The following is a 13,495-nucleotide window of genomic DNA, read 5'->3' as shown; positions in this document are numbered from 1 at the left end:
ACCCGGCCACGGCCCTCGGTCCATCATCTTGCGTTCGATTGTGCGCCGTCGTCCAGCTGGCGCAGCAACCGGCGAGATCTTTTTCCGGACCGACGAAAAGCGGAAAAGTGTTGGAAATAACCGAGAAAAATTCGGAGCGCTCAAGACGATTTCCATTCGATGACTGCGCCGTGGTTTGTTGGGGAAGCGTTTTCCGGTCCATTCTTGGGTTTTCATCCCCGGTGTGGCTTTTCATAATCAAAGCGAGCAACAGAGTGAGCCTTCGTCAGGCGGTCCGGCGGTGATTTCCTGGTGCGTCTACTTTCTCTCTGTGGTCATCCGGTGCTCTGCCTGCAACTCTCGCGAATTTTCGAATCGGATGTCCATCGATTCCTCGGCCCGGACTTCAAAGAAGGGATTTTCGGATACGTTTTCCGCGAATGCCGCGGATCTTCCTGTCGATGTTGGTTTGGTTCTTACTCGCAAAATTTATTTCTAGTTTTTCACCGGCTCCACTGCCACCACCACTTCAGCTTATTCACAGTCGTCGCACAGGGTCGCAGGCGAAGAGGGGCTCCACCTTCCGTTTACCGGTTCCGCTTTTCTCAACACTCTCTCCAACTGCCTTCGCCGGCCAGGGGGCCGGCTACGCGTCCCTCGTTCGGGATACGTTTTATTAGTTACGTGCTCCTCTTCAACCGTGTACGGGTACGTGCGCAGCGTGGACTGTCTTTTGGTTTGGGTTTCTCCTACACTCACGCACTGTCCTCTCCCTTTTTTCTCGGGTTGTAGCGACACTACGAGCCCGCCCGGTTTCGCCAAGTTCCTGGCACATGGGATCTACAGCTTCCTCTTCGTCCATGTTACGTTCTATCGATGTTGCTTCTTCGCTATCTCTCTCTCTCTCTCCTCCACTCTTGCTCTGCCCCTCTCTCTCGCCCTGTCTTAAAGTCTAGGTCATACTTTTTTCGAGTTTTCTTTATTATAAAAAAAAATGAAGAAGTTACCATCAATGATCGGTTCTCCGGTTCCGTGTGAGCGTGCGTCGCCGTCCCGCCGGAGAACCAGTCAGGGGGCCGCCTTCAGTCAGGGTCCACTACATCGACGTGGACGCTGCGAAGTCGTTGAGCGGCGCACGAATAGCAGTTTTACAGTTAAAATTGTGTCGCAGCCCATCGAAGCTCTCGAAGTCCAGAGCCCGAGAGTCTGCGTTCGGTGATTGTGGTGTGGTGTGTGGATTCTTCTCAGTAAATCGCAGTAAATATCCGAGTGGCCTACCTGTAGTCCTGGAGACTGATTCCCTCTCTCTCTCTCACCCTGTCTCTCTCTCTCTCTCTGTCCCTGTCTCAGTGTGTGTGCAGGTGTTGTGGGGGTTTGTGGGGTCTATAAAACGGATCCATCTTCAGCGCCGTCTTCAGCGCCGTCCGCCGTCAGCGCCCCGATCACTAGGGGCGCTACTCCTACTCTCCTCTACTCGCTAAACGCTACGAAGAATTAAAAATTGGCAAAACTGACTGTCCCAGCCGGTACCCCAGCTCCCCTAGCTCGGTTGGACAGCTATATTATGGTACACATCTTCGCGGGTCCTGGCCGCCGACCCGCGGAGGTCGAAAAGAGCAAGGAGAACAGCAGTCACGAGGCCGGGTGGCGCGAGGTGGCCAAGGAAAGCAGCGGCAGCCCGAAAACGTAAGACACTACCTCGCACACACACACACACACTCACCAACACCTAGAAGTTAGCAGCGGGCGGCGCGCGCGCAAGTTAACAGCTACGAAGGATCCTACAGCGAAGGGCGTACAGCGTGGCGAGGGTTGCCAGCCAGATGGAGCCGCTACTACAGTGCCGCTGGATGCCGGCGGCGGAGTTGTTCCAAGGCAGGTTGAAGAGGCCCTTCGATTCGCGCGGGTTCGGATCGCCGGTCGGCCCGGCCAGCTCTTCCGGGCAAGGCAGCTCTTCGCGGCCCAGCTTCAGCACGTTCACGATCTGGGGCGCGTCGTGGGCCAGCGCGTCGTTCTCGCTGGCCGAGTCGTCGATGTAGTCCCCGTCGTCGTCCACCTGCCCGAAGTCGTACTGGCTGGCCTGCGGCGAACGGGGCGGCTCCTCGGTCGTCTGGCCCATCACGCACTCGACCGACTTGAGGCTCTCGCGCAGCTCCTCGTTGCGGGTCCGCTCGCTCAGGTCGTACATCCACGACAGCCGGCAGTCGCAGATGAATCGGTTTTCTGTGATAAACGAAACGAGAATCGGATTCAGGTTTTGAAATCTTCGACTTCGCCGTGGAACAGCCTTTTTGCTGGGCTGTGCTGGTCACTACGGATCGATTGTTACTGCCTTGTCAACCACACAGACTCCACACACACATGTCTCTGACTATTTCTTTGGTCGATTTGACGGAAAGAATGGTGAAAGCAACGGTGAACCATATCGCTTCCTGCACCATTCGAAGGCCACCCCCATTGGATGCAAGGACCAAATGTCGCACCAGAGGCAACTTCCGGACCAGGGACGGTTTTAACCTTTCCATGTGTCAGCCCCGCCTGTCAACGGCAGTATCAAACGGTGGCCGTCGCTTCCCATCGTCAAGTTTATGGTAAAAACTTTGGCCACTGGCCTCGTAAGGCTCACATCCCAGCTGCAACAGTTGTCGGAAATAGGGAAACCCTGCATGTCCAGAATCTGCGACAGAAGGTGAGTTCCATTTTCTACTCAACGGAAGGACCGGAAGCAGAACGGTACACAAATACGTGGCATTCTGTGTTCATTGAACACTAATGTTTTGCCGTTGCCGGGTTCTGGTGGCTGACAGATTATTACGGACCCGGATGGCCGGTCCACGATGTATAGGTGCACCTCAGCCTCAGCAACTCAAAAACAATCATAACTCGTTTAATCCGCCGGAAGTTATTACGTCCGGGTTGGGTCCTGAAGACGAAAACGCGCATCGTTTGGGCTGTTCCGTTCCGAACTTGGAAGCTGCTCTGACGCGGTGCTGTCAATTTAGCTGGATGGTCTGCACATCAATCTACATCCAGGGGGACCGAGGACTTACCTCGCAACGAGAGGAGCGCACTGCTGTTGACGAGATTGTCCATCAGCGGGACGATGTGGCCGTAGGTCATGGTTGTGAGATGATTGGAGTCCAGGTTGAGCAGTTGCAGCGCCGAAACGCTGGTAAACGTGGCGCTGTCAATCGTCGTGATGCGATTGTTCTCCAGGTGCAGATAGTTGAGACTGGTCAGCCCGACGAACGCACGCTCGTCGAGTTTCTGTTGTGGAAGCGGAAAAGGGTCAGCATCGGAAGGAATCATTTGGGCCTCGTCTCAAGACCACCTTACCTCTATTTTGTTGCTGTCCAGGAACAGCATCTGTAGGCTCCACAGATCGGCAAACACGAGCGCACCGATGTACTGGACCTCGTTGTAGGACAGTTTGAGAATCTTGAGGTTCTCCAGCCCCTTGAAGTACTCGCGGGCCAGCACCGTGATGCGGTTCGCTTCGAGGCGCAGCTCCTCCAGCTTGGTCAGCTCCTCGAAGCCGTTGTCGTGCAGGTTCACCAGACTGTTGTTGGCCAGGTTAAGCTTGATCAGCTTCGGCACGTTGATGAACGCTTCGCGGTCGATCTTTTTGATGTAGTTGTTCTCCAGCATCAGCTCTTCGAGCGCCCGGTGGTTAGCGAAGGCGTTCGCGTGTAGCGTCACGATCTGGTTGTTCGGCAGGTTGATCACCCGCAGCTCGGTCAGGTTGCCGAACGCGAACGGGTAGATGTCGCTGATGATCCCATACTCGATCGTGAGCGTGCGCAGCTTTGCGAGCGTCCCGATCACGTCGGACGGGATGTAGGTCAGGTTGCCGGACTTGCGCACCGTAAACTTGACGTGCTCCAGCTCGGTTTGCGTGTGGAACGCGAGCCAGTTGTAGTCCTTGCGCGGCAGCTCACCGTCGAAGATCGAGCAGGACGCTTTCTGCGCTTTCGCGTGCGTTTCGGGCGAACAGTGGCAGGCCAGCTTCATGTTGATGTCCTCCGAGCACAGGTCCATCAGCGGGGTGGTGATCGTCGGGGCGGATGCCATAACTTGGGCCGATTTGCCCTTGCGCAGCGTCTGTTTTTCGTAACTACGCGCCATCGTCGCGTGGGGCAGGATTGCCAGCACCACCAAAAGAAGGTAGGCCAACAGATTCCTGGCCGCGGTGCTGGTGCTCATACGTCTCGTCGTCGTCGTCGTCGCCATTGTGACTATTGTTTGTGGCCCGCGTAGCCGACAGTTAATGTCCTGTGACCTGCGGAAGAGACAAAAAAGGCACGGGTCTGGTTAATAAATCTTCGCCGATCCATTTGTAAAGCAAATTTTATTAGTTAGCCCGCGCCCGCGCCACGCTTACGTCAAACATTAATCTTTTTATTCGCCCAAAAAGGGTCCCTCCGCCCCGTGGACATTGCCTAGCTTCCCGGCGGGCGTAAGATGGCATCGGCCAAGTGCCTCTTGATTCAATTTTCATCTACGCCGGCAGTTCCGGGAGCTTATGCAAAATACTATTTGCCGAGCCGAGAACAGCGGACCAAGAGCGGGCGTTCCAGGTCCCAATAATTTAATCACATCTTCAACGCACCCTCTCGCGGCCAAGTCAAGGCAAGGCCGCCACCGTGGTCGCCATAGCAATGCATGGCTGCGGATCGAAATTCCAACGGCCACGGCGACGCAAATTAAAATAAATAAGCTCTGTCGCATTTGTTTGTCCTCAAACAGCGCGACGGTGGCGGACGGGATCGAGTTCTCCATTTTTTTTCTTGCTGTTGCTGGTGTAAAAGTGGAGGTTTTTTTTGGTTAAATTGCTAACCACCCCAGGCCGCCGGGGGTGGGAGCGGAGGGCGCGCGGTTTGACAGTGAGCAATGCGCACTGTAAATAGACAAACATTTTAATGTCTCGCCCTGCGTTGCTTTGATCCAATTTCTTGTTCCCTTTGAAACTGCACGGGGAATGGAGGGAAAAGTAGAATAAGTTCTGCCTTGCGATGCCCGGGGCGAGGGCGACAAGCGACCAGGGAGGTAGTATTTGGTGGGCGCACGGCCGGGTGATTCCGTTAATACCATTTGTTTGCAGTTGAAGGCAGCCGGAGGCGGTGGTTATCTCTGTTGGCTCAGGAGGACTCCGAAATAGAGCGCAGACACAACGCGTCTACTGAGACCGCCATCGGGCATATTACGGACCGGAACGGGGGCCAGAAAAAGGCCGTCCGTCGGAGAGTCGCCCTCGTCGATTGGCCCGGGGCGGTAAATCCCATCAAATTAGCATCCGATTTACTTAAGAAATTTATCTGCAACTCAGCGGTGCGCTGCGGTGGTGTCACAAGTGAATCCGATTTGCGCCGCCCGAGGAAGGATAATGGAAGCACCCTTTGCGTACCCTTTCGTAGGTGTCGGGAATATCCTCGGGTTTGGGTTCCCTTTTGAAGCGCAAATAGTTGTCACGGCCCTAAAAGAAGGAGCTACGTCGAAGAAGTGGCCATATTTCGACTGGCGAAAATCCTGGCATCCAATCAAACCGATGTCACGGTCACAGACATTCACAGTTGCGCCGCCATGCGGCCGCTGTAGTTCTGACCTCGTGCAGCCATTAGAGGGACGCGTGTCGAGCCAAATCTTCACTGCAGCTGCCAATTGCGTTCCATGCTGCTGCATCCCGCGGCCGATGCAACTGCACCATCGTTCGGTAAACAAAAGTCACACGACCGGCCGATCCAGTCGTCGTCAATTAACGAGGACCGGAACTCCGGGTGACCACCTCCCCGGTGATTGTTCCCGGGCACGGCCCCCTGTGGCGGGCATCATTTTTCATTCAATTAATGTGCTGCCAATTTTCTCCTATCTCCGGTTGCAGCCAGCCTGGATCTGATTTCCTGCTCGCTGAGGCTGCACTCGGACCAGACCGGTAACTCCGACCACCAGCTGTGAGGGCGAGCGAGAGAGAGCGAGCGCGCACGGAGAGCAGTCATATTTCATCGCTATGTTTCTATTAAGAAATTAAAAAGGGGCCGGGAAAATCACAGAAACCGCGAGGGGTGGTGAACGAGCGGCGGACCCCGACACAACCTGGAGGGCGGTCTGTTTTTGCAACAGTTTGTAACTCCCGGAACTGCCGGCTGTGCGCTCTGCTGGTGGCTGGACCGGGCCGGGACCGGCCAGCGATTAATGGCCGGCGGAAGAAGATATCGTGTTTTATTATTTTTCACACGAAACCCTTGGTGGACCACACGACGGTGAGAACGGTGGACCCCTAGGGCTCGAGCCCCGGGGGTCCTTCGAGAGAGAGAGCGTGTGGCAGGGGCCCCGTTATGAGCAGGGGCCGAAATGACTTATGACGAGCGCACACATTGCGCCGTGCGGAACTGCTGATTTTGCGTGTTTAATTCATGCTTCGGCCAGCAGAACGCGAAGAAGCAGAACCCCCGGGTGTGGAGTACTTTCTTATAATACACATTCACAAACCTTCAGGTCCAGTTAGTTGTACGGTAAATTACGGTGGGCCATGCCGGGTGTCAGGTTCTCTATTGAATTTCCGTTTCCTACTACCTTAAAATGGCGCATTTTTTTTCGTTTCAACGACATCTAACAGAGTTGTCTCGACAAGAAAAGTCCTTTTTTGTGCCGAATTCAGTTTGATTAATGGCGATAGCGGATGGAGCGGTCATCAATCGAACTGCGGCCGAATAAGAAATCCAGCTATGAGCCATATTTTGACATACTTTCAACGAATCAAGTGCGCATCGGTGCATCACCCGCCTTTTGCACGTTTCTGGTAACATGCAACTCTTTCGAGGACGTCCAGGGGCTCGGGTTTCGTTATCCAGGCGGCGGTCGTGGCTTTTCCAATCTTTCGTAAAAAATCGCACCATAATCGAGTGCGCCAAAAACAAAAAACAGAAAAACAACAAAAAAGTCGATCGATAGGGAGTTGGAGCGTCATGTTAACGTGCGCTCATCGATCCAACACCCCGCTGGAAACATATACGACCGCACCGCGCGTTAGCCCGAGGACCTTAACCCGCAAGGGTCCTGTGCCCGGGAGGGACACCCCTTCGAAGCAGCGGATCGGAACGGATGAAGCCATGAGCCGGAGCGTTAAGAAAGTCGACATGTTGACATCGGGTACGTGTTTTGATACATCCCCGGTCCGCTCATTACCGGAAGTCGGTGATGCAGATGCTCCCTGAAGGGTCGCATTGAGTCAACAGCTCGTTACCTGAGTGGCGCATTGTAAGAAAATCCTTACAGCAAACAGTGTGCGTGAGAGCGAGCGAGCGAGCGAGAGAGTGAAATCCAGTTACCCCGGGCCGTCAGTTGGGAAGAAATTCGATAATAAAGCACATTGCGTTAATATTGCGACCTTTGGTAAGAAAAAAAAAATAAATAAGGAAGCACACTTCGGGGTCTTCAGAAGTCCCTGCTTTGAGCCCGGTGGAAAGTAGCAACAGGCGTGGGGATGCATTTGCACCAAGGACCCTCTTTCTGGCGTGGCAGCCGAACCAGTGACAGCAGCAGTCGTAACGAGAGAAGCGGCCACTCTGCGCTCGTTCCGGTTGCTGCTTGTTGTTAATGAACTTCTTTTCTGTATGGCCGCGTCCTCTGCGATATAATCAACGGTGTGCGTCGTCGTGCCGGGTCCTCTTCGTCCTCGGAACAATTGGCTCTACTCGAATGCACCGCTTTCCACCGCACGGCACCGCTTCATTCGTCTGATTGGAAAGCAATATACCCAACAAACCGGTAGGGTTCACGGCAGGACCTGAGGGGTCGGGCAGTCGGCCAGCCAGTCAAGAGCGAAGCGGGAAGTCGTGCCGTGGCTCACTCGTTCGTCATCAACAGCTCCGACCAGAGGGGACGACGAAGAGTCAGGCCGCCGTCACGACGCCGTGCCATGTTGGAGTTGATGATGTTGGGATTCGAAAAAAAGGCGAACGAGATGAAGTGAATCGTCGGGAATCGGTTCGCGAGATGAGAGCATCATCTCCGCACGATGAGATCATCGCGCTCAAGTGGCAAATTAATGATCAGACGCGGGCATTGGACCGTGGGCAACCCCTCAGCAATCGCGCCAATTGCGTCGACAGCGCACGATTGTCCACCAGTTGCAATAATGCAAAGCACACACGTTTGTAATTATGGCCCATTTTCCGGCAAAGAAGATTTATGCTAACGCCAACATGGAGTAAAAAATGCGCTAATGATACCGACAAACTAGCTGCCGTCGATTTCAAAATTCGAATTCCGCTCGAGAATCGAGACATGCCGGGTTTTGGAGCAGTCGAAAATGGTGTGAAATTGTTTCACCTGTTTCCGTGCGCAGCAACTGTGTGTTGTTAGGTTGCGCAAGCAATCAACCAAATCGAGCCGAACGTTGGCGGTGCTGATCACGCTGGCTTCTGCCTTTGCGCCTCGTCCCGAGATATTCACGAGACGAAAACAAACTTCGTCGGCAGCGATCCGACCAAAGACCGACGCTCGGTCGGCAGGGCAAAGCAGGTTGCTGGGGGCTGCTATTGTCCTATCCACCCCGCCGCTGGCTAACAATGACACCGGCATCAGCAGCATTCCAATTAGCCGGCTGTATCGAACAGCGCCCTCTGGCGTGGCTCCATTTCCACCAACTTGCGATGCTGGTTTTCCAGCGACTTTCCACCGTTTGTCGTTTTTTTTCTTGCGTTGTTGCCTTCGTCGACTACCGCAAGTAGATTTCCACCCACCAGCCAGCCAACCCACGCATCGGACTCCACTTTTCACTTTGTTCGAAATGAATTTACAACTCCTGAAGCAGCAGCAGAAGGCGACCCGGCCCGAGCGTCGCCGAGCGAGCGAGCCCAGAGTTACCGGAAGGAGGATACGTGTTGAATCAAAGAAACTCGCCGGTCCCGCCGTGTGTTTCTGAGGAGCGGCACCACGGCATCGTCGCCCGGCGGCGACAATCAACACGGAAGTGTGTATTCAATTTGTAAAAGCAAGTCCTTCCCGCGAGGTTCTGCCGGAGGTTCCGCTTTGCCGTTGTCATCCGGCTCCGTGGGGAGGGAAAGTCACGCGCGAAAAAAAAAACTGGTGGAAAACCCGTTGTGATTTTCCGTCGCACACAAATGGCCATTTCCCGGGCATCCTTTTCAAGGCGCCAGCTGGCAGGCAGCCGCCAATAGCCTCGCCGTTCGATTGCCGTTCGACTCAATGGCACGCGGCAGCAGCCCAATCTGCTGATTTCCAAACGAAATTTCTAAATTCAATAATCGCCGAGGGTGGGAACCGATAAGTTGGCGGGAAGTGGGCGCGCGAGAGAGAGAGAGAGCAGACGGCTGCGGGAAAAAAAGTCTCCCTTCGGAAATTGGATTCAAGGCTGAAGTTGATTACCGGCGAGTGCTTGAGCGTAGGCCTTTTGGAAGGAAAAAAAACCGCCGGGAAGAAAGCACCGGACCAGGTGAGGGGTAGACCAGGTTTTCCCAGTCACCTCACCGCCACGCACAAAGTGGCCACGGAAAAAGTCGCTTTCCGCGAGGCCGTTGCTGGGGTGGCGATGATTGAATTAAGCTTTCGAAATGATTGACTTTTGCCAGTCAATTGTTGTCCTCGATTATGTAGATGCGCGGAAGGCTGCTCCGGGTATGCCTCCAACGGATTGGCTTCGGTTGGCATGTCGCTCGTAATCTAATCGACGTGCCTCGGAAGCTTCGACAGCTTGCCGAGCCCATCGACCTCATCTGGAGAATCATTTCAATCAGCGAAAATGTGGTGAGACTACTGGTTCCAGTTAGAAGTTAAAGAGTTAACCTGACCTGACTCATAATATGTGGGGGCATATTTTCAGGCTCTCCAGCCCAAATACTGGAACTGTCCCAAATCTGAACTGGATATCGAGTAAAGTTCATCCACCTTTAAGCCTGGTCCAACCACCGTTTTTCGACCGAAATCTTCGATTCTTCCGACGCCGCCGACGACCGGTAATCGGATATCGCGGCCGCCGTGGGTAGAAATATGATCCGCAGCCCGGCAACCCGGCAAACGGTCCCATCGTCTCGTCTCGTCGGAAACCTGAGGTAAGCCGAGCAGCTGAAAGCGCGCCCATTCGAATGCACTTGCAGCCACCACCGCAGCGCCCAACCTGGATGCAATTCTATGGAACACTCAAACGTTCCCTCAGCGACAACGACAAAATCTGACCCTGATCCCCCTGATGGATCCCCCACGGCCGGAGCATATCGTTGTGGTTGTGGTGGAAAGAAATTCATAAAACATGGCATATTGGTGTGTTCGGAGTCGGTGGACCCCGGGTTCGGGATAAAGTTGGTCGGTCGTCGTCCGTCGGCTCCGCGTTTGACAGATGGACGGATTTGGAGAATTCAATAACGGATCCCGAAATTTGAAACCCTCTGAACGTTGGGGCGCAAAAGCTGAGGAGGTTTGGTCCGGCTCTCGGTCTCGGTTTGCCCTGCCCTGCCGATTGTTTTTTGAGACGATTGATGCTTTCCGGCTTCTCGAGAAATCGCTCGTCTCGTTAGCTCCTCATCAAAGCGATGACCCCCCTCGAGGGTTCAAGGGAGAGCAGCGCGCACAGCTCAAGAGTTTTCCTATCTTGAAAGCAACCGAAGAGTGTCGCTATTATATTGCAATGTAATAAATTATGGCATTAATTTAAGATGGCAGCACGCGGAAGGCATCGAATCATTCGCCTCGCTTCTGGCCGCCGCTGCCGGCCGGAACTTGGACGGAGGGAGCAACATGAAATTGATAAAACCAAAGAGGGTTTGCTGAATGGAGAAAAAAGATGCTCAACTTTCGACCGACTAGACTCTGAGCAATGCACATAAAACATTTGTAATAACACGGTTTGTGGCGCTGCCAAAGGGAAGAAAACGTTGACGCTGAGTGTAGCTGCAAGGCCAAGGACCGATTCCGGTAATCTCTCCCAGCACACAACGGCAGACGCCAAACGACGGCCACATCTTGGGCCGGGTTTTTTTTTCGGGGTAGGGGACTCCGAAGTCGCACGCAAGGGAATCGCATTGGCGCATTCGTTAAAGCTGCTCAAAATCCCTGAGGCGTTCTTTAAATTTTACACGCACACACTCTCGTTCAAAGGCTCTGAGAAGCAGAAAATCCCCGAACGCTTGTTAGCCCTCGGGACATCACGGAACAGTGTGCTGTCTGATGTCACACGGAGTGTTCGCTCTCGTTCCGGAATCGAAACACACGTCAATGTCCTGTAAACGCTGCTGGCCATTCGTTCCTGCCGGGGAAGGACTTCTCCGGAGCTGTTGGGTGGCGGCGAATTTCGCATCATCACACACACACACACCCACACACGCACGTTGGTCCGGAACCTCTCGCAAACGGCACGCCGTGCCCAGAACCACAACAAACAGTGACCTCTCCCGTCGTGGCGTCGGGCGATTGTTTATTTATTTTTGTTTCATTCGATTACGCTTTCAGCAACACTAACGTCCTGGCGGCACCCTGGGGCGGAGCGACCACAACTCAAGTACCCGGGCAGCAAATGATGATGTATGGAAGCCGATTATGGATTCGCATGATAGATGGATCATGATCCGGGGGCCAATCTAATGCATGTTTGTCTGGACACGGACACGCCATAGCAAAAAAAAGGGACGTGGATCGTGGGAGATAACAGGGAGCATCGTTGGTCACGCGGTTGAGAAGTTATAACTTCTGAGTGACCGCGGAATGAGTCAGACCGATGTCCGACCTCACTCTGCCCGGCTGGTGCGTTACGTCATCGGTATTGCTCCCGCAAGGAGTCGATGTTGTCGATGCAGAAGCTGATCAATTAAGAAATGTCAGGAAAAAGTTATTATCCAGAATTAGCTTACCGATGGCGGTGCCCGATGGCCCCACAAGAGAGCTGTGGACGCCGCCCTATTCCACTCAATTAAATTTATAATTAAATGCAGTGTATAAGTACAGAGAACGAGCACGAGGCAATGAATTTACATTTTAATTGAGCGATCATCATTGGAAGTATCTCCTCCCCGACCCGAACCCGAACCGGAACCGGTGAGCTCCCTTCGGTCGGAAGCAAATCGAATCGAATCGGCACGCACTTTCCTGCACGAGAGCATGCTGAATCGGACCTAATGCTAATGACTTGGTGCCACTCTCTTGGACGCACTGCCAACTGCGTGTCAGCCAGACCACAGAGCCTGACTGCGACGGCAACGGCGACGGTGAGGGACCACATCCTTATTGCTGTCGTTTCACATAATTGATTATGCCGACACAAGAAACGTCCACGCTGCGTATGTCCACACAGTGCTGGTCTGCAAGAAACCCTGCTTGATTAGGAGGCCTGGGGGACCTCGAGTCACCTTTGGAGCAGTCTCCCACAACAGTTTCCGGACGGAGTAGCCGAGTCCACCGAGACCACCGACCATTTCAGCGCACCAATTTATCCTTCGTCGACGACTCAAGAAATTAATTTTTTCGCCGTGTTTGATGTCCCACTCCCGCTTATCGGCGCCGGGTCCGGAGTTGGGGAAGAAGTTGTAAAACTTCGACTCCGGCTCCGACGGCTCGAAAGCGGAGAGATCGTAAATTGTCTTCATCAGATAACCGAATCCGTCAACTCGAACCCACAATTGACTCCAGGCGGCCTCCTGGGAACGCCGGCAAATTAGGTGCCGGCCGAGCCGAGACGAGATAGCTGGAGCGAAAGACGTAATAAAGAAACCGGCGACCCAAGTATCATCCAGTGTTTTGGCAGGTCCCCGGCCGGCCCCCTAATGAAGCCGGGCTGGAAAGTAACGTCCCGGGCCGTCCGGGGCACAGCAAACCGTTTAAATATCGCTCTGTCAACACAGCTACGGCGGCCGTGTGCGCTTCCCCCAACCACGGGCAGCACGGGAGCACACCGGAACGTGCCCGGACGGCGGGCGGTACGGATTTGCTGTAAAATATAATGGAAAATATGAAGAAAATAATAAGCCCCGCGCGGTGCACGGCGGGCGGAGCACGTGTCGAATGCGCGAATTATGACATCCTTGGGTTTATGTGTCCAACACCCCCCGGCACCAAGCACCGGTCTCGGTTCCGTGGGCTCTAATGGTGCAATAAATAAAATTAAATAACTGAAGTCCTGCTTCGATGCGACTGGCGGAGCGCCATTCGCGAGGTTCGGCGAAGGCTTACGTTCGGCGAGGGACAGTCATTGGCTGGGAAAACTTACCGGGTGCGAGACAGCCTCGGCTTCAACTTCGAACTGGTCGCGGTCTGTGGGAAAACGAAAAAGGAAAAATAAGCCTGATAAAATCTAGGTCACAAAACTTCCCCCACATTCGATTCAATAACCTCCTTTAACCGATATCCGGTATTTTCGCGTCACGAACTACTGGATAATGAATGGATGACGGTACTGACGGGCGGACCGACGATCGATTAAGTAAAACGCTCATTAACGTGGGGCGCGTATATTGAACCAGCGTACAATGGCACATCATATCGATACATAGTACATCAAAGTTTAGCCTAA

General features: G+C 53.8%; 1 protein-coding gene across 1 annotated transcript; it reads right to left on the bottom strand.

Annotated features, from left to right (window-relative positions):
* Positions 1 to 1,075: 1,075 nt before the first annotated feature.
* Positions 1,076 to 4,182, bottom strand: LOC128270013 (connectin-like). The gene is made up of 4 exons (XM_053007416.1): positions 3,316 to 4,182; positions 3,030 to 3,246; positions 1,765 to 2,202; positions 1,076 to 1,092 (listed from the first exon to the last, which is right to left on the bottom strand). The coding sequence occupies exons 1-4, from the start codon at positions 4,180 to 4,182 to the stop codon at positions 1,076 to 1,078; spliced, it is 1,539 nt and encodes a 512-aa protein (XP_052863376.1).
* Between the last annotated feature and the right edge of the window lie 9,313 nt (positions 4,183 to 13,495).

The sequence above is a fragment of the Anopheles cruzii genome, chromosome 3, assembly GCF_943734635.1.
Source record: "Anopheles cruzii chromosome 3, idAnoCruzAS_RS32_06, whole genome shotgun sequence".
NCBI classification, from domain to species: Eukaryota; Metazoa; Arthropoda; class Insecta; order Diptera; family Culicidae; genus Anopheles; species Anopheles cruzii.
Note: the sequence above shows the minus strand (reverse complement) of the source record. Positions and strands in the feature narration are given on the sequence as shown.

Excerpts from the sequence above, each read along its gene's own strand:
- LOC128270013 (XM_053007416.1), bottom strand. The coding sequence starts at position 4,182 with ATGAGCACCAGCACCGCGGCCAGGAATCTGTTGGCCTACCTTCTTTTG. Across the intron at positions 3,247-3,315 it reads TGGACAGCAACAAAATAGAG|AAACTCGACGAGCGTGCGTT; the intron begins GTAAGGTGGTCT and ends CTTCCACAACAG. Across the intron at positions 2,203-3,029 it reads TGCGCTCCTCTCGTTGCGAG|AAAACCGATTCATCTGCGAC; the intron begins GTAAGTCCTCGG and ends CGTTTATCACAG.